The sequence below is a fragment of the Camelus dromedarius genome, chromosome X, assembly GCF_036321535.1.
Source record: "Camelus dromedarius isolate mCamDro1 chromosome X, mCamDro1.pat, whole genome shotgun sequence".
Classification (NCBI taxonomy): domain Eukaryota; kingdom Metazoa; phylum Chordata; class Mammalia; order Artiodactyla; family Camelidae; genus Camelus; species Camelus dromedarius.
The window spans coordinates 17,399,204-17,419,114 of record NC_087472.1 but is presented as its reverse complement, the minus strand read 5'-3'; the positions used below and the strand labels follow the sequence as shown (position 1 = coordinate 17,419,114).

The window sequence follows — 19,911 nt, the reverse complement described above, 5'->3', positions numbered from 1 at the left end:
AATGCAAATTAGTCTATAGTACTCAGAGTGTTTCATTCTGTAAGGATTAAGGGAAATGTGATGCATTTTTTTTCCATTAAGTTGCTGGGTAAATAAGCTTCCTAATGTAAGAAAATAAGAGTTGCTTTCTAAACTTTATTTAGATAAATAACTCACTGTGTGCAGCACCCTTGTGCATTGCTCTATTGAACAGTGTTAGAATTAAACAGTGTTGGGAAGTAAGGAACTTTAGGGTGAGATTTGAAGGGGTCATGACCTCCTTTAGGACCAGTAGGTCATTTCTTCTGAAGTCCTGAACAAGTTTAAGGAATTAGGTAAGCCCCCTTCCCCAACTCAACCCTCCTAATGTGTACTGGATTCCCACTCATGTGGCAAGCGGCATGCTGATCCAAGGAGAAAGACCAGGGGCTCTGAATGTGAGCCAACCTTCATTTGGAGTCCTGGGAGGGGACACTGGGACAGGACACTGGGAGATCACCTGCCCCAAACCAACCACCTCAACTGCTTACTCAGGCTCCGATATCCCACCACAAGAGGCCCATTCCTTTGGGAAAATGGGGCTTTCTTGAGAGAGGGGCAAAGTATTCAACTTTATCAATTGTTCACACTTAAGTGTGAATTAATGTACACCTGTGATTGTTAGGTAAGGGCCACAAGGCACACTCTGCCAATTTCAAAGTTCTGCAGTGGACTAATCTTAACTTTTGAAAGCAAGTATACTATACATCTAGAAGTAACCTGGTGAAAAGGATGTAACAAGGGGTGTTTGCACCCCTCAGGCTCAACTTGGAGAGAACATTGCCATTCATTCATTCATTCACCCATTCATTCATTCAATAATGAGATGGAAGGACAATAGGACATTCTGTTCAGTGACCATGTCTCAAACCAAATCGGAAAGTACTATTTTGGAATATTCCTCCCTCCCTGACCCCAACCTTGAGCTCCTTTCTCTGTAGTAGCAGCTCTGTGCTCTCTTATTCTGTCATGGAGGTCAGCTCCCAAACACCATTTTGCTAAGTGTTAAGTGGACAACAAACCAATTGAAAACCACTGCCATAGTTTCTGCAGTTAAATAGTGAATACTCTCTTTATTCAGAAGAATACATTTTTAATAGAGTTTCATGCACCAGTAAATCAGTACAGTCAGGAGTTACAGGGATGGGGAATCTCTCTTTAAGAAACATCTCATCCTGGTAGAGGTCTCAACTCCTAAAATCCCCTTGACCCATCTTGGATGATTAGTGGCCAAGAAACATTAGATGGGGTGGACTCCGAGGGAAACCAGTCAGATCTGCAGATCTCTGAGGATAAAAGAGAGGAGAGGAAAGTTCTTGTAAAGGAGAAGATTATTATATTGGGACTGGCAGCTCCAATGTGGTTCCCTGAGAGATTGATGAGGGAGAGTTGGTATTGGTGCCTGGGTCCCCTTCTTGGTTACACTCTTCAAGGGCTATGGTCTGGTCTCTTCCATCTGTCTCTGAGCCCCTGTGTAGAGAAAAAGACATGACTAAAGAAAGATCCAGAGCCATCAACCTAAAAACAGGTTGCATTATGGGGCTCAGATGCTAGAAGAACATTCAGACTATTGTTTTTACACAGAAGCCCTGGGTTCACAGAAGAAGACTGAAATGAGGCAATTACCTGGTTCGGAGCTGAGGCCACTTCTTCCACTCTATGGCTAGCACTACCCCCAAAGCCACAACCACCACCACGATCAGAGTACTTCGGACAATGTTCCCCACAGTGCACTCCTGAGCAGCAGGCCCTGTGATGATGAAAGAGCAGAAACCAAGGCCACAGAGATTAGTGCATATATATTCCCCTTGATCTCCTGTTGCCCACTCATCTGGCCTCCATGAGGGTTCACTTGGGAACCATGTGTTGAGACTGCAGATGGGGTAGTCAGAAGTAGTGTTTATGCTGAGGCAGAAGCAGCCCTCCTTTTGGGGGGTGGAAGAGGCCTTGAAAGTATCCTTCTCACTATCTTTGAATGAATCTGAAGTTCCACCTCCTCATCATCCCTAGGAGAAAGATGACAAGATGACCATGCTTGCAGTCTCTGACTCCAAATACCCCCACCTCCTACTTGGCCTGTTTCCATGGGCACTATCTCTAGGATCCCAGGTGTGTCAAGCCAGGTCTATGGAAGGATTATCATCTCACCTGCTGCCCCCACCAGCTCCAGAGGATCACTAGGCTCTGACCAGATATCAGGGTAGGCTTGAAGACGGTAGCTGCAGCTGTAGTTTCCAATGCCTTTTCCTTCTACATTGTTAATGACAAAGTCTCCATCCTCTGAGAACTGCTGAGGTGCCTCCTCTCCATCATGTTCCAGGACAAATTCCACACCTGGAAGGGGACCTCTGCACTGAAGGGTGATATCCTTTCCTAGCTTGAACATGGTGCTGGGCCAGGCTGACAGGGAGGGTTTAGGGGGCTTATCTGCAACCAATCGGGATACAGAGTTAGAAGTGGCCTTAAGCCCGGCCTTTTACCTCCTTAGGGCTAACTACTAAAAAACTACAAAATCTAGACTCTTACTAAAGCCTCCAGCACCTTACCTGTCACCCAGATCTCCAGGGAGTCACTGTGATTAGAAGCTGCAAAAGGAGCAGAATCCAAATAATAAACACAGCTATAGATTCCAGAATCTTCACTCCTCACTGCTGGCATCCAGAAGTCAGCTCTGTACCCAGTTGGACTCTGTTGCTTTAAGGGTTCTTGAGTACCCTTCTTCAATAGGACAAATGTTGAGTCTGGCAGTTCCCCTTGACATTGAAGAGTCATGTTTTCTCCAGGGGCCACCATGGGACCAGGCTGGGCTAATAGGTTGGGTTTGGGGAGCAAACCTAGAAGAAATTAACTCCTGGTCATAGAGAGGTGGCCACTTTCTAGTTCATCACCCCTGGAGTCTCTGTTCAATAAAAAGGAAAGACTATTGCTTGCCTCTTCTTGAGCTCTTGGAGAACTGTTTCCCATGAACCATCTCCCACTGTATTCCCTCTTTTCTACACTCCCCTATCCACTCCAGAGCATCTTCCCCTTACCTGTAACTATGAGTTCCAGGGTGTTGCTAGGCTGTATCTTGATAGAGCTGGTCCAGTCAGGGTGGTAGCAGCAGCTGTAACGCCCCATGCTAGCACCAGATATATTGGTGATGGGGAATGCCCCATCATTACTGGTGGATCCCCAGAGCTGCATTGAAGTAGCTTCTATTTCTTTGTGCAGAATGTACCCTACTCCATGGACTGGCCCTTGGCACCAAAGAGTAACATTCTGTCCCATGGGAACCACAGAACTGGGCTCAGCAAACAACCACGGCTTGGGGAATGTGTCTAGGAAGAGACCAAAGATGTAAAATGCTGAGTATGGAAACTTATCATGTGCTAAATTAACTCTATCTTTCTCCTTCTGGAAACAACAGTTCCCCTACGTGGCCTAGCCTCGCCTTTCAAGAAGGATCACCCTCCCTAACCCTTACTCCAGTTGTCTCTGTCCCAGTCCCATGTCTTGTCTGTCCTTACCAGTCACCCAGATCATAAGAGGTTTGCTGAGATGCGATCCCCTGTTTGACATGGTGGTCTCATAGTAGACACAGCTGTAGTTCCCAGAGTCCTCTGCTCCAACAGTGTGGAGGAGAAAGTCAGCCAAGTTCCCCGAGGCACTCTGGAACTGTAAGGGAACTTGGGTTCCCTCCTGCAAGAGGGCAAATCTCATGCCCTGGAAAGCCCCTTGGCAGCGCAGGGTGACATTCTTCCCAGGAAGCACCACAGGACCCGGCTGTGCCAAGAGAGTGGGTTTGGGGTAGAATTCTGAAATTAAAGAGACCACAAATGAAAGGAGCCTGCCCCCAACATTCTGTAAATTGCTTTTTTAGTGTTATGATAAGAAACAATATATGTTTATTGTAGAAAATTAGAAAATACCAAAAAAAAAAAACCTAATGAAGAAAATACAATTCTGTCACTCAACAATAACCATTCTTTATACATGTTTCTTTATTTCCTTTCCTTGTATTTTTTGTAAATGCCTATGTCCTTGTAGCTATAGCTATTTGCATAATTGGGATCCTAGTGGATGCACAGTTGTGTAGTTGAATATTTTTCACTTTATATTGTAAACATTTTTCTATGACGTTGAACAGCCTTTGAAAACTATCATTTGTAATGGCTGCATAATATGCAGCTGACATTTCAAGGTCTTCGCCCTTTCTCTGAGGGCCATCCAGCCCACCAATCTCTGACAGCCAGCTAAAGAAAGAGTAGACATTGGGCCTGAAGCTCAAGGCCAAGCCACAAAAAGATTTCAGAAGCAGGGCAACATGTGAAACACCCACATCGGCCTCATTTCTTTCCCCAGAAGTGAATTACTTTCTTCTTTCCTTTCCTTTGTCTCTTCTTCTTGTGTTGATAATATAAGCAGTTGCCCTACATGGACTGTTTACCATGTGCCAGGCACTGTCCTAAGCAATTTTTTGATGACTTTGAAAGGAGCACTTCTTTCTTTTGCACTGAGAGCTCTTCCTCCCACTGTCCCAGGATCAGTACCACCTCCACCTTCATTTCCCCACTCCTGACCTGTTACCACGAGTTCCACAGGGTCGCTGGGCTCAGACCAGGTAGCAAAGTCATAATAGCGGCAGCTGTAATTCCCTCCATCACCAATGCCCACCGAAATGATCAGAAAGTGGGCTGCACTGGCTCCGGGAGTCGCCCAAGACCTGTCATTGGATGCTATTTCACTTCCATCTTTGTAAAGAATAAAGCTCATGTGCTGGTGGGGGGTGGAGCAATTGAAAGTCACTCGGGCACCAGGAGTGACCACAGGACTGGCCCATGTCTCGAAGAAAGGCTTGGGGTACATTTCTAGAAGGCAAGAAATAAAAAAAGAAACAACACAAAACCAAATTAAGAGAAAAGAAAGAAAGATAGCTAATATAGCAGATACTGGTTCCAGAAAGCTGATTTGTTTTCTATAGCATTTCATTCAGAAGAAGGTACATTTAAAAATCAAGGCAAAACTGCTTGGTGGATGGACTTTTCACATTGACCCCTCACCCCACCCCTCACCTCCTCCAGCTGAATCCTCACTGTCAACAGGGCAAGCACTGGAAGCTAGTTCAAAGAGTGAATTGTCCCTGTGGCTCTCCTGGTTCCCTGAGCCTCAGTTTGCCCTTTTGGACAAGAAGGGGAAATGGTCCCTGATCCACCTCCTTTTGAAAATTTGCTTTATAGCTATATGAGATAATTGATATGAAAATAATTAGAAAAATTAAATCACCCTCCACAAACTCCAGCTATTAATAACGATTAAGGCTATTAATATCGTGCAGCCAGAGGCCCTGGCACTCCCAGCGCCACGCCTGCCTGGCTCTAAGATTGGACACAGGCTCCTAGGACCAGCAGCAAAGTTTGCTGTGGGGAGAAGAGTGTCTGACCCAGAGCTTTGCTTCCCCTCTCCTCCCTCACATACCCTTTTCAGCTCTACCTTTTATGACAACCTCCAGGGGCTCACTGGGCTCAGACCACTTGAAGGGGTGCTTTTCAGTATGAGTGCGGCAGCTGTAATTGCCTTCGTCTTTATCCTCCATTCTTTGGATTGTAAAGAAGGCTTCTCTCCCAACAGCACCAAGTTGCTGGACAGGTTCCTGGACTCCCGCCTTATACAGAGCAAACCCCATGCCTGCCAGCCATCCTTTACACTGGATTTGCAGTTCCTGGCCCCGGACTGGGGGGGAAGCAGAAATGACAGGTTTGGGGAGGATGTCTGCAAGGCAAAATGGGGAGGAAAAGGAGTCTGAAGTTTGGAAGTGCCCAGGTGGGACACTTAGAGTCACTTTGTCAGCAAAATAGAAATCCATCCTGGACTGGCCTCTGGCCCTTCCGGTCAGTCTCTTCTTGCTTTCTTCCCCACCCCTCCCCCATTTCAGTGCCCCTCCTCTCCTACAAGCAGCAGAAGCCCCTTGGGCTCTGGATCTCTGAGCATTTCCCCACCCCTAGGAAAAGTGTTGGAGTCCCCAGGAGCACTGGGGATCACTACGGGAGGGCCCTCTGCCTTTTCTTACCTGTCCCCACCAGCTCAAGTGCCTCACTGGGCTCTGACACAGCCATCTCCTCCCAGGAATGGCAGTGGTAACTCCCGGTGTGGCTCCGGGTCAGGGCGCCAAGGGGGAAGGCGGCCCGGACCTGCTCTGAGGCCGGGCGAGTTGCAATCCAACCGGTCCCGTCCTTCAGCAACACAAACTCCTTAGTTGAGCCAGAAGGGCTTCTGCACCAGAGGGTTAAGTTCTTCCACGGGGCCAGAGGGAAGTTGGTCTCTGCCCACAGCTCAGGCTTAGGGGTTGGCATGATTATTTCTAGAAACAGCAGAGTTAATGAAACCATCCTCCCTCCCCGTTCCTTTCCCCCTTTCCTTGCCCTTGAACCCCCTCCCCAGATCACACTGCCTACCTCCCCTTTAAATCCCAATCCAAACTCTTTCCTTCCTTCTGCAGGTGCTGGGGAAAGGGGAAGCTGATGTCTCAGCTGAGCCTCAGAAAAATGCAGAAGCTTGGGGGAAATTTTGCAGGCAGAAAAGCAGAGTTGGAGACTGAATTTTGCCAGCAGCTTTAGCAAGTGCCCCTTCCTGGCTGTCCTCCCCTCCCAACCCAGTCACTCCCTGGCCACTGACACTGACACTCTGTAGTTATTTCGGATCTCCAGGGAGGAATGTCCCAGTCTGGAGCAGGAAAAACTCACCAGTCTCTTCTGTCAATACCCCACTGCACAGTCCTGCAAAAGAAATTGCTGCCAGGGCTTTGCCCCCTCCCCTACAGGACTTCACCCCGGCCTTCTGCCCAGGCCCCTTCCCCACCCCCTTGTACTCACCACAGCAGAGAAGAGCCGTGATTATGAAGAGCATGGTGACCCCTTGAGCTGTTCCCAGCAACCAGGCTTCTCTAGTAAGACCAGAAAAGAGATGAGAGGAGTTGCTGGGATTAGGGGGAGGGCGGAGAGAAGGGGGCGGCAATTTATGTCATTGGCTTACTCAGCACCCAATAGGGATTGGATATGGCCAGGATAATGGGATATAATCTTTCCTGACATCGATGACTTTTCTTTTTGAGGGCCTTAACACCTACAAACCTCTTGCTATTTCACGACCCGTGTGCCCCCTGCCCCCACCCCTCTCCCCAGACTATATCAAATGTCAGCTCCCCAAGGCCCCTGATTAGGCTGTTGCTGGAATTGAGATATCAGATGTTAAAATGCTTTTGTAACTCCAGCTCTCAGAACCCCTGGAGCTCAGTGTAATCAGCAGCTCTGTGTGGTGGGTGTGGGGGTGGAGGGACACATCTTGGGTGTTTCTCAGTCATCAAGTTTAAGTTTGGAAGCAGTTTTTATTATGGCAGTATTGGTCTTCTGACCAACCTGCCTCACCTGCCTTTGTTATGGAAGGGTTGCCTAGGCAGCAGCAGTGAATTACCAGAGGATTGTCAGTGCTGAGCTAAGCTTGTCAGAGAATGGGATCTCTTTACCCCCACCCAGATTATGACTAGAAATGTGCAGCAGCTTTGGGTTATGGGTCCTGAAGAATTAGATGATATTAAGGCAAATTCATTTGACAATTTTTACTTAGAAAATACTGATCCTCCTTGCTGGCCAGGAAAACATGCTTTTCAAGCTACATTCTTCTGAAATCTGGTTTCTGAACACATTGTTTGATGCAGTGGTCCTGGACTGAGGTGGGGCACTTGAAGCTACATTTTTTTCCTAACCTCTGGCTTGAAGGTTACCCCTCTGTATGTGGAACTCAGGGTAGATTCTGAGGAGAAGTAGAAATTGACCCCCACTGAAACTTTTTGAAAGCTCAAAAGGTAGTGGTTTTGCAAAAAGTTTAGGTGGCTCCCTTCTCATTACCCAAGCACTCTGTCCCTCAGATCTCAGTGGAAAACACAGACACACACAATCATAGTCATCATCCATTGTGTATTGAATACTCCCAGACACATAAAGGCCTATGATCATGGTGGGGGAGGGGTACAGCCAGGATCAGATGGTGGGGGAAAGTAAGCAAGGCATTCAGGAGCAGAGGCCCCCACCAAGCTAGGAGTTGTCATCTCTCTCCTCATTTTTAAGCAGAATAGCCTGAGAACAAGGCCACAGGGACCAGGGAGAGAAGGAGATGATCCAGGGGGCACCCAAAGATAAAAGTAAATAGCAGGAGAACCTGTTGGGCTTGCCATTTTATGGGTCAGAGAAAGAAGTATGATTCCCTGGCCCAATCCATTCTCTCATCAAATGCCCACCCAGGTTAAAGCTATATTCTCAGAATGGTCTCCATAGTGGTTGGGGGCCAGAGTGGCAGAGAGACTAGTTTCTGTGGCAACTAGGATGGACCATAAGGCTCTCTAGTCCTTGAGAACTAAGGGTAGTGGGGGATGTTGGGATCAGAGTTGGATAACATCCTGGGAGACAGGACAGCATGGTTTCTTACAAATAAAAAGTTCAGACCAAGTTAATGTGGAAGATATCAATCATCTCTGAGAGGCAGGGTGGCTTGGAAGGGAGATTTCCTGGGGGAATCAGTGAATGAGGTTCTGACTATTTCTCCAGCATCAGAATTATACATTTCTCCACCCTCTGGCTTGGGTGCTGACTCCTCTGTGAGGTGAAAGTGAAATAGCTGGAATAAGAAAGTCTTGTCTCTTAAGCCCAGAAGGTGGAGGATATAAAGGGTGTGCCCCTTTGGCCTGTCTCAACTGGAACATAACCCATGCCTGAATCTCTGGGGAGCCTGAACTCAGCTAGTTTGAGGAACGGGGTTGGGACAAGACAGTTACCTGATTCTGAGTCTCCGACACTTCCACCTTATCCACAGCACTACCAACAGCAAGGCAACAAGCTGGATGATTAGGGATAACCTGATAGCTTCATTCAGAATGTAATTCCAGGTGAGAAAGCCTGTGGCCAGAGAAAACCAGAAGCAGGGACCCTGATGGGGACAGGGGCAGGTAAACACATTTATAGGGAGGGGAGCCTGGTTACTGCAAGTGAAGGGAAGTTGGGACAAAAGTGGCCTTCTTTTTCATGAAAGATGGGATGCTTTCATGAAGGATGGGGTCCTTGAAAGTATCCTGTTCACTGCCTTTGAGTGATTGTGCGATCATTCCAGGGGAGGGATGCCCAAATTCAAGGGCCCTGACTTACAAGCCCTCAACTCCCTTTTTCATATCCTTCTAGGCATTGCTCTGGGATCCAAGGGGTATCATGGCCAAAGCAGTGGAGGGAGCATCCATACAAAGCGTTGTCCACTCACCTGCTGGACCCATCAGCTTCAGAGGCTCACTGCAATGTGACCAGGTGTTAGGGTGTTCCTCTATGCGATAGCTGCAACTATAGGTCCCTGTGCCTTTCCCTTCAACATTACTGATGATGAAGTTTCCGTCCACTGAGAATTTTTGGGATGTTGCTCTTTCTTCCCATTTCAGACAAAATTCAAGTACTGGATGAGGTACTCGGCACTGAAGGGTGATCACCTTTCCTAGCTTGAACATGGTGCTGGGCCAGGCTGACAGGGAGGGTTTGGGGGGCTTATCTGCAATCAATCCAGAGGCCACAGTTAGAATAAGTGACCCTGAATTCAGTACCACCTCCTTCAACAAATGTTCTCTATTTGGTCTTCTCTTTCTTTCCACTTCCACTAGGTCAGTGGCTTCAAAATTTGACTATGTATCAGAACCACTTGGTCCACTCCTTGATTCTCTAAAGATTCCTGGGTTCCTACCTTCAACCAGAAACATCCATACCTGTAAGTGTGCCCTGGCCTTAAGGAAAATAACTTTTCTAGGGGTCACAGTGGGGCTTGTCCATGCCGAGGGGTAAGACGTGAGTAACAATCCTGGGAGAAACGTACCTAAAGTTTTTGGGGAAAACTCTACACCACCTTCCTAGTGTGTTTTTCCTCGGCTCATAAATCCAAGAGGATACAGGGCTACCAGCTCCTTCTTATAACACTGTAATGATGATAAAAACAAACAATAATTGTTAACACTTGCCTACAACCACAAGCTCCACGGTGTTGTGTGATGTCATCCTGATGGAGGTCTTCCAGGAGAGGAGGTAGTGGCACCTGTAGATGCCAGCATCACTATAGGTCACATTGTTGAGGAAGAATGACTCATCATCATCGATGCTGGTGATATCCAAGAGCTGAAGTGGTTTGTCTTCACCTTTCTTATGGAGTGCAAGCCCCACTCCGTCCACCAGTCCTCGACACCACAGACTCACGTTCTGACCAATTTGGACCACAGGACTGGGCTGAGCAAGTAGCCAGGTCTTGGGGAAAGTGTCTAGGACAAGACCCAAAGTATAAAGGGCTAACATTTTGACTTTCCCCTCCCACTACTTTAGGATTCTTTTCTTCTTTCTCTAGTCCACCCTTGGCAGATCCCATCCTAAGCCCAATAATAACAAATTCTGCTCCCTCCTCCACCAGTAGCCCTAGCTGTGTGGTTAGGTTTTCTAGGGGGCCCAGAGGGATTGTATACCCCTAACCTCTAACATAGGTCCCACGGCACCCCCTCTCTTACCGGTTACCCAGATTTTCAGGATATCACTAAGGAGTGAACCTCTGTATGACCCATCATAGTAAAAACAGAGGTAATGTCCAGCATCGTGGATTTTCAAAGCCCGGAAGAAGAAATATGCCTCATTTTTTATTGGCCTCTTGCGGTAAAAGGACTTCTCCAAGTCTTCAAGCCTTATTAAAGCAAAGGTCATTCCATAGATTGGCCCTTCACACCTGAGATTCAGGCTTTCTCCTGGTGCCATGATCGGCCCAGGATAAGCTGTCAGAGTCGGTTTGGGATAGAGTCCTAGAAAGGGAAGAAACCCTAGGTTAGAGGTAGGATGATTCTTCCTTATATTCTGGTTTTATTTTCCTAGTTTCTTTAGACAGGAAGTGGTAGCTGAAGTTTACCCTCAGCACTCTCTCTTTTCCCTGAATCTCTGCTTCTTCTTGGAGGTAATCCAGGGTAAGTCCACTTATGTCCCTTCCCTCTCACCTGACTTTATCAGCTTCATTGAGTTCTAACTATGTGTAGAGGTGTATCTCAGTGGAATATCTACTTCTGTAATTCCCAGTATCTTTAGGTACTTGAAATGCCAAATGTAGTTCTTCTAACCACTCAAGAAATCAAACTTCTGAAAATGACTTTGATTCCATCTTCATAAAGCATAAATTCTGATGCAATATTAAGAATGATTTTTGAACACACTAATTTCAAAGAATACCCTAATTCCCACAGGAGACTGGAAGAAGCCAATAAGGAGGGATTGGCCAGCAAGTCTGCAATCCAAAGAAATCTCTGTTAAGGGGGCCATACTTTCACTTCCATGTATTGTTTCTCCAAATAGACTATACTACAAAACAGAGGGCAAACTTCAGTCCCATATCACTCCTTCTTACTTAACCCAATCCCAGGTAGGCCCACCTATCCATTATTGGAAGGATCAGCTCTATCATATGCTCATTAATAATTTAGAATGTGTCAGGAATCATGTAGGTCTACAGATATATGAGTAAAGAAGACAGACGCAGTACCTGTCAGCCAAAAGTTCATGGCCTAGTCAGGGACACCAGCAAACAGGAAACTACGGAAGTGTGCGTGAGTGGAATCTACACTGGACAGACATTCATACAACATCCATAACACGCAGTTCAAACAGTCTTTTTTTCTTTGATCCTCAATAAAGAGCTATACTAATAAAATCAATATCTACCATTTATTGAGAACTTATATGCCAGGCACTGTACATATATTATATTTAGGCAAATCCTCACAACAACCCTGTGAGGTAGGCATTATTATTAAATCAATTTTGCAAATCATGAAACTGAGGCACAGAGAGGTATCATACAGTAGATTGGATAGATACTATTATCCCATTTTAGAGTAGGGGAAACCGAAGCACAGAGGTGAAGTGACTTGCTCAATATCACCCAGGGAGGCGGTATCAGAGGTGGAACTAGAAACTAGGATCACTGCTTCTAAGTCCAAGGTACTTTCTGTAGCACCACAACTTTTCCCAAGCCTATTTATCTTGATGAAGGAACTAAAGCAAATGTGGCCAATTCTGCCTAGAAGCACCCAGGCCATGGGGTGGGAGAGGTGGCTGTGGGGTGTATGTCTAGCATTTGGATATTTTGGGGAGCCTTCTTCTGTGTTTAAAGCTTGGTATTGCCTTACTGGATCTATATACACAGAACTAAACTAATTTATAAAGCCATTTCTAAAATATAATCTATTACTTTCTTTGTCATTTCTTGTTAATTTTTATCACCAGCATGAGCAATTCATTCTATTTTCCACACTTAAAAATTAAAATCGCAAATAGAATAAAAATACGTTTGCATTTTAAAATTCAGTTCACAAGACTGCAGTGGCAGTGCCTGGCACATATTAAGTGCTCAATAAATATTAGCCAAATGAATGAATGAATGCATGATATTCAACAAATAGAGAACAACAAAGCTGGGATGAGCTGAAGCTGCTAGATATTTGGCTGGGCTCACTCATAGCCAAGTGATTGGCTCCCAGATATCTGCCTCATAGCATGTGTGATTCTAATCTGCATCTCAGTAAAATGTCAAATGACTCTAGCTCATGGGCCTTTCAGGGAACTGGCCAAGGAAAGTAAAATCAGAAATCTTGGTTTATCCAACCATGATCCCGGGGACAACAATCATCAGACCCCAGCAGCCATAGCCACACCCACCTGCCACAATCAGCTTCAGGGGGTTGCTGGGCTCTGACCACAGGGTGGGGAGCATCTGGATATGAGTGCGGCAGATGTAAACCCCTTCACTCTCAGGTGTCATGTTGGCAATGGAGAATATGGCCACTGTCCCAGTTGGGACTTGGTAATCCATGGGTTCGGCATATCCCTCTTTGAAGAGCATGAATACCAAATCCTGCAGCCAGCCATGACAGAATATGTTAACACTACATCCAGGAAGAGGGGAGGTCTCAGCCTGGATCCAGAAGATAGGCTTGGGCAGCTGGCCTGGAAGGAGAGAACGAACTGGAATTCAGGTAGAGCAAGGATAGGGCTGCTCAGGGAGCAGCAGAGAGCTCTATTTAAATGAGCCTTCCCTGTACGGTCCTTATTTGTCACCTCTTCTTTCCCCATCTCAGGTCTCCCCTATGTTGAGAACCTGCCATTTAGATCTGTCCCAGATTCTGTGTCTCCATTCTGCATTGCCTATAGAGAGCAGGCACTTATTTACTAACTTTGAAATGCCTGCATATATGCATGTGTGCATTCGAGGTAAATGAATGACTTAAACAAACCCTGCTCTGTGAAGGCAACTTTGAATCCCAGGAGCTGGAATTTATTCTTTATTATCTATCTCTATCTTCTTACCTGGTGCCTCCAACTCTAAAACTTTACTGGGCTCTGACCAGCCTGTCTCCTTCCAGTAGCAGCACCTGTAAAGACCTGTATTGGATTTAGTAAGGGCACCAATGGGGAATGAAACTTGAAAGGTCTTGTGGGAAGGGCGGATCCAGGTCATCTGTGTCTTATCTTTCAGCAGCAGGAACTTGCTTGAAATCCGAGAGGGGCTTTTGCACCAAAGTGTGATGTTCTCCCAAGGGGCCTGGAGGTAGTTGGTTTCTATCCACAGCTCTGGTTGAGATTGCATCATTGCTGTCGTTCCCAAAGATAACAAAGATGTGAGCAGTCCAACCCTCTCCCTCCCATAACATGTCCCCACGATGTCCCTTAAAATTAGCCCCAGCCCAGATTCCTCCTTTTGTCTTCCCTTAAGGACAGGAGTGTCTGCTTCTGTAGGGGTAGGATAGGGACCCCAGCATATCTGTTTAGGGAATTCAAGTGAGTTGGGAATAAAGTGCAAATCTTGCTTCCTTTCTATCTGAGATAAAGCTCTTTACTGTTCCGTGGGAAACCAAGTCATGAAGTGAGGGGCCCTGATTCCTAAACGGCTCAGTCTGGAAATTATTTTTGGGATCTCAAGGCAGTTATGTCCAGGGCAATGGAGGCAGGCTAATATCTGGCAGCCTTCAGGAAGGAAGGTACCTGAGGTGGCAGGACTCACTTACCTATCGGTGTCATACCCAGACTCAGCCCTGAAAAGAGAGGTTATGGTGAAGAAGAGCCCCCTCATTGTCCCCACTCACTCTCAAACCTCAATATTCTCCCCCTCCCCAAGGTGCCCACCCATAGGGGTGCTTGCCCCTCACCCTTTCCTTGTACTCACGAATGCAAAAGAGCAAGAGAGTGAATGTCTGCAGCATGGTGGCCCCTCCTCTGGCCTGTCGAGAGCCCTGGAGCCTCTGGAGTCTTGAAGGGCTTTGCCCCTCAACAGGTGGTGAGATCTAAAAGCAGAAGTGTTTTTACTCAGGGGACTTGTCCTGCTACTTAAAGTTCAGTTTGGATCACTAAATTGTACTTGACAACCCTACCTTCCACTACCTCACAGGCACGCTGGGTTACCTGCTACTTCTCTTTTTTGCCCCCTCTCCCCACTTCTCTCTTCTCCCACCCAAAGTCTTTGCTGGTATTGATGATGATGTCAGATTTATTGAAATGTCTGCTTGTCCCTGGGATCTCAGAGGCCCAGAGGACGACCTAATCCAGGCCAGCAGAAGCCTCATGGCATGAAGGAGATGGGAGGTGTAGGGAGTCACTTTTTTAGATCTTTTACTCATATATATCTATTGATATAGATAGATATAGATATAGACATAGATATAGATTTTTTGTTTGAGTCCTCCAACAACCTAGCAAAGGAAGTGTTCCTACCATCCCCATTTTGCTGACTAGAAAACTGAGGCTTATATAGGTTATATAATTTGCCCAAATTCAAAAGTTATTAAATATCAGAACCAAAATTCAAATCCATGTTTAACTCCAATGCCTATACTTTAAAAACAGTATTTAAAGTTTCAGAGGCAGCCCTTGCCCCCTTTCTCACCCTCCCTCACCTTTCCCATCTCATTCCACCCGGTTCTCCCCTTCTGTGGAATGCTTCAAGTCCAATATTACTTTCACCCTTATCTCTTACCCCTACCAAGCTCAAAACCACCATCTCAATTACGTGTTGGGGAATCAAATTACTTGAACTAATCGATATAAAATGTAAATGATTTATTGGCTGCCCGTGCTTTATAAGCATTTTTGTTCATTGCCCCTAAGGAAAAAAAAGAATTGCCTGCATTTCAGGGAATATGGCAAAGAGATTTGAGTTCAGGGAGGACTTCTCATTTTCTCAAAAATCACTATTGACCACAGGCCTTACATGTCCATAAATAGACCTCTTATGCTTTTCTGCCTCTCCTATCCCAACCCCTGCACCCAGAGTGTCCTTTTGCCAAGGGAAGGTGTATGTCCACCACATAAACTCAGGCTAACTCCTCTACCAACTCTGTATTCAGATTCTGAGGGTCTAGCTGACCCCAGCTATTTAACTCTGTCTCAGTAGAGTAGGATAAAGGTGGCTCCCAGAGCCCCAGAGAAGGTATGATTCTGCTTCCCCAAACTGGTCCTGGTCTCAAAGCCTCTAACTTGCTCCATTGCTAACCCTGGGAGAGATGAAGGAGCAGGAAAAGGGGAAGATTCAAACATCTGGGCTGTAGTAAGCAGGTGAACAATCAGAGATCCCAGAAAGCACAATTTTGCTTTGCATTTCTTACTTTGCATTGAAGGATGCTGAAATTACCCTCTTTGAACTTTTCTTCTCTATAAAGTTGGGGAATAATATCTACCTAACATTGCTGTGGAGTTGGATCAGGAATAATATATGTACAGTGCCAGGCACATAGTGAATATTTCATTAAAAGTGGCTATTTTTCCTCCCAAAGGCAGCGTTCATCTGGTATAGGACCCCAAAGATGCTCTTTCCACCTCAGCTCCTACAGGCCCTTGCCCCTACTCCTCTCACAGTCAGGCCCAGGCCCAGGCTTGGGTGCCACCCTGTTGCTTTTTTCCCCTGAGGCTTTGAGCCAGAATTTATTGGGGGAACTTAGATTTTACAGCCAAGGGAAAGGTTGAACCTGGGATTCTGCCCGGGAATGCCATCTGAGATTCCAGCCCCGCCACTTGGTCCCATACACCAGGGTTTCACTTTCTGGGGGCTTGAGTGGAATAAGGCAAGCTGATGGCTGCTCCCTCTCCAACCTACTAAGGAAACGCTATCATTTCTATCCAGCGAAAACGATGAATCTTCTTTTGGAAGCAGCTGCAAGCTTCTGGTTAATTGGCCACGCCCATTTTGGCCTGTCACCCTCCCCACACACACCCACTCCCCCAACTTCGGCAGTCTAGCCTTTTCACCCTTCCCTTCTACTCCACCCCGAGCACTTTCCCCACCCTTAGGCAGTGCTGCAGTGCTTTAGAGGGTGACATACCCGAAATGTCTAATGGCTCGCCCCCTGCATAGCTTTGAGGTCTCTGGGAATCAAAAGGGTTGGGCTCGGCAGGGTGCCGGGTACATGCTCCGCTAAAGGTTTGGAGGGAAGACTGAGAAGGAAAGGGGAAGATATTTACAGTGCCCGGAGATTCTCAGCGAGGCATAGCTAGGTTCCGGGGAGGGAAAGAGAAAGGGAGAGATGAAGGGGGTGGGGGGACACAGACTGGGGAGCATTTAGATTTACGGCAATTAATTACAGCAGGGAGATTATTTCGGGGTTTGATTTAGGAGCTGATGGGCAGTATTTAATCTTCAGCCACTGGACTATGCGCTCATTTGCAGGTACTTACGGTAGTTGAAGGCCCGCTCGGCTGTTGGAGATTCTCCAGTGAGCTCCTCCAGATGCAGCAAACTGCCCGGCACGGGAAAAGCAGTCTAAGGACAGCCTCTCAGGCTCAGGGCCCCGCCTCCTTCTCTCCTCCGCCAGCCAGGCGGCTCCAACCTCCTCCCCTCCCTCCGCTCGCCTCTGGGAGCCCACCTACACAAACTCCCTGACACCGGCAGTCCTCTGACCACCGGGATTTCCACGCCCCTCCCAGCTCCCGCCTCTCTCTGGATTCCCTGCAGAGGTTGCTGGAGCCAAATTCAGGCCCCTGCCCCCTCGCCTGTCGCTAAGAGCTTCATTGTGTCATTGTACTTTGGAGGGGAGAGGGCCAGCTCTTAAGACTGCCAAAGCTGTAGATCCCTCCTCGCCAGTTCCCCGATGCCTTTAAAGGGATCTCAGATCTTCCTCTGCTCATTTAATACCCCACTTATGCATAAACACCACCACCAGGACTTAAACGCCTACTATGTGCCTGTGAGCCTTGAGCATCCATTATTTCAAATCTCAGAGGGGGTTAAGTAACTTGGGAAGCCTTCAAAGTCCAGCTTGGGATAAAAGTCCAGGCTTCAGAGACATACAAATTTGGATTTCAGTCTGGTTCCATTATTCAATAGCTGCGTCCTAAAGAAAATGAAGTAAACTCTCTGAGGTCCCGTTTCCCCGTTTGTAGAATGAAACAACAACGAAAACAGAAGTAATTGCACAGGGCTTCCGGGAGTGATGCAAGTGAAACTTACAGACCAGTAGGCCTGGTACATGGTAGGCGCTCAATGAATGGTAGCTGCTGCTGCTGCTACCACTACCATTACTACTACCATTAACTATTAATCTGGAAATCTTTCCCCAAATGCCCTATAGAAACATGAGTTCAATGATGTAGACACCTTTCATAAATTTAGTTGACAATGAATGACTTTTTTAAAAAATTGAAGTATAGTCTGTTTACAAGGTGTCAATTTCTGGTGTACAGCATAATATTTCAGTCATACATATATTCTTTTTCATATTCTTTTTCATTATAGGTTACAACAAGATATTGAATATAGTTCCCTGTGCTATACAGAAGAAACGTTGTTTATCTATCATATATAGTACTATCATATATAGTAGTTAATATTTGCAAATCACAAATAACCAGTTTATTCCTTCCCACTCCCTTCCCCCCAGTAACCATAAGTTTGTTCTCTATGTCTGTGAGTCTGTTTCTGTTTTGTAGATAAGTTCATTAATGTATTCTTTTTTCTTTCTATTTTAGATTCTACATATGAGTAATACCATATAGTATTTTTCTTTCTCTTTCTGGCTTACTTCACTTAGAATGACATTCTCCAAGTCCATCCTTGTTGCTGCAAATGGCATTATTTTATTCTTTGTTATGGCTGAGTAGTATTCCATTGTATTAATATACCACAGTTTCTTTATCCAGTCATCTGAAGGTGGACATTTAGGTTGTTTCCATGTCTTGGCTTTTGTATATAATGCTGCTATGAATATTGGGGTGCATGTATCTTTTCAAATTAGAGTTTCCTCCAGATATATGCCCAGGAGTGGGACTGCTGAATCATACGGTAAGTCTGTTTTTAGTCTTTTGATGATTCTCCATACTGTTTTCCGTAACAGCTGCACCAAACTACCTTCCCACCAACAAGGTAGGAGGGTTCCTTTTTCTCCACACCCTCTCCAGCATCTATTGTTTGTGGACTTTTGAATGATGGCCATTCTGAATGGTGTGAGATGATGCCTCATTGATTTGCATTTCTCTGATAATTAGTGATATTGAGCATTTTCTCATGTGCCTATTGGTCATTTGTGTCTTCATTGGAGAATTACTTGTTTAGGTCTTCTGCCAGTTTTTGGATTGTGGTTTTTTTTGTTGTTATTATTTGTCACTCATATCATTTGCAAATATTCTCTCCCATTTGTAAGTTTTCATTTTGTTTTTCTTATGGTTTCCCTTGCTGTGCAGAAGCTTATAAGTTTAATTAGGCCCCACTTGTTTTATTTTTTAACATTTTTTATTGATTTATAATCATTTTACAATGTTGTGTCAAATTCCAGTGTTCAGCACAATTTTTCAGTCATTCATGGACATATACACACTCATTGTCACATTTTTTTCTCTGTGAGTTATCATAACATTTTGTGTATATTTCCCTGTGCTATACAGTGTAATCTTGTTTATCTATTCTACAATTTTGAAATCCCAGTCTATCTCTTCCCACCCCCCACCCCCCTGGCAACCACAAGTCTGTATTCTCTGTCTGTGAGTCTATTTCTGTCCTGTATTTACGCTTTGTTTTTGTCTGTTTGTTTGTTTGTTTTTGTTTTTGTTTTTTAGATTCCACATATGAGCGATCTCATATGGTATTTTTCTTTCTCTTTCTGGCTTACTTCACTTAGAATGGCATTCTCCAGGAGCATCCATGTTGCTGCAAATGGCATTATGTTGTCGGTTTTTATGGCTGAGTAGTATTCCATTGCATAAATATACCACTTCTTCTTTATCCAATCACCTGTTGATGGACATTTAGGCTGTTTCCATGTCTTGCCTATTGTAAATAGTGCTGCTATGAACATTGGGGTGCAGGTGTCATCCTGAAGTAGATTTCCTTCTGGATACAAGCCCAGGAGTGGGATTCCTGGGTCATATGGTAAGTCTATTCCTAGTCTTTTGAGGAATCTCCACACTGTTTTCCATAGTGGCTGCAGCAAACTGCATTCCCACCAGCAGTGTAGGAGGGTTCCCCTTTCTCCACAGCCTTTCCAGCATTTGTCATTTGTGGATTTTTGAATGATGGCCATTCTGACTGGTGTGAGGTGATACCTCATTGTAGTTTTGATTTGCATTTCTCTGATAATTAGTGATATTGAGCATTTTTTCATGTGCTTTTTGATCATTTGTATGTCTTCCTTGGAGAATTGCTTGTTTAGGTCTTCTGCCCATTTTTGGATTGGGTTGTTTATTTTTTTCTTATTGAGTCATATGAGCTGCTTATATATTCTGGAGATCAAGCCTTTGTCGGTTTCACTTGTAAAAATTTTCTCCCATTCCGTAGGTTTTCTTCTTGTTTTACTTCTGGTTTCCTTTGCTGTGCAGAAGCTTGTAAGTT

General features: G+C 45.5%; 1 protein-coding gene across 2 annotated transcripts; it reads right to left on the bottom strand.

The window, feature by feature from the left end:
• Positions 1–1,090: 1,090 nt before the first annotated feature.
• IGSF1 (immunoglobulin superfamily member 1) lies at positions 1,091–17,412 on the bottom strand. 2 transcript variants are annotated; one of them, XM_064482691.1, is made up of 21 exons: positions 17,267–17,412; positions 16,767–16,828; positions 14,266–14,383; positions 14,108–14,134; positions 13,410–13,694; positions 12,762–13,049; positions 10,574–10,858; positions 10,040–10,333; positions 9,301–9,579; positions 8,825–8,945; positions 6,870–6,940; positions 6,741–6,773; positions 6,068–6,358; positions 5,491–5,769; positions 4,581–4,868; positions 3,528–3,815; positions 3,051–3,338; positions 2,565–2,852; positions 2,167–2,445; positions 1,645–1,768; positions 1,091–1,488 (listed from the first exon to the last, which is right to left on the bottom strand). In XM_064482691.1, the coding sequence occupies exons 1-21, from the start codon at positions 17,292–17,294 to the stop codon at positions 1,353–1,355; spliced, it is 4,152 nt and encodes a 1,383-aa protein (XP_064338761.1). In that variant the 5' UTR covers positions 17,295–17,412; the 3' UTR covers positions 1,091–1,352. The 2 variants fall into 2 exon arrangements, with proteins under 2 accessions (XP_064338761.1, XP_064338762.1); XM_064482692.1 differs by lacking the exons at positions 1,091–1,488; positions 1,645–1,768 and adding an exon at positions 1,786–2,024.
• Positions 17,413–19,911: the final 2,499 nt, after the last annotated feature.

Excerpts from the sequence above, each read along its gene's own strand:
- IGSF1 (XM_064482691.1), bottom strand. The coding sequence starts at position 17,294 with ATGGATGCTCAAGGCTCACAGGCACATA. Across the intron at positions 14,384-16,766 it reads CGAGCGGGCCTTCAACTACC|ATCTCACCACCTGTTGAGGG; the intron begins GTAAGTACCTGC and ends TTCTGCTTTTAG. Across the intron at positions 5,770-6,067 it reads ACTTGAGCTGGTGGGGACAG|ACATCCTCCCCAAACCTGTC; the intron begins GTAAGAAAAGGC and ends TTTGCCTTGCAG.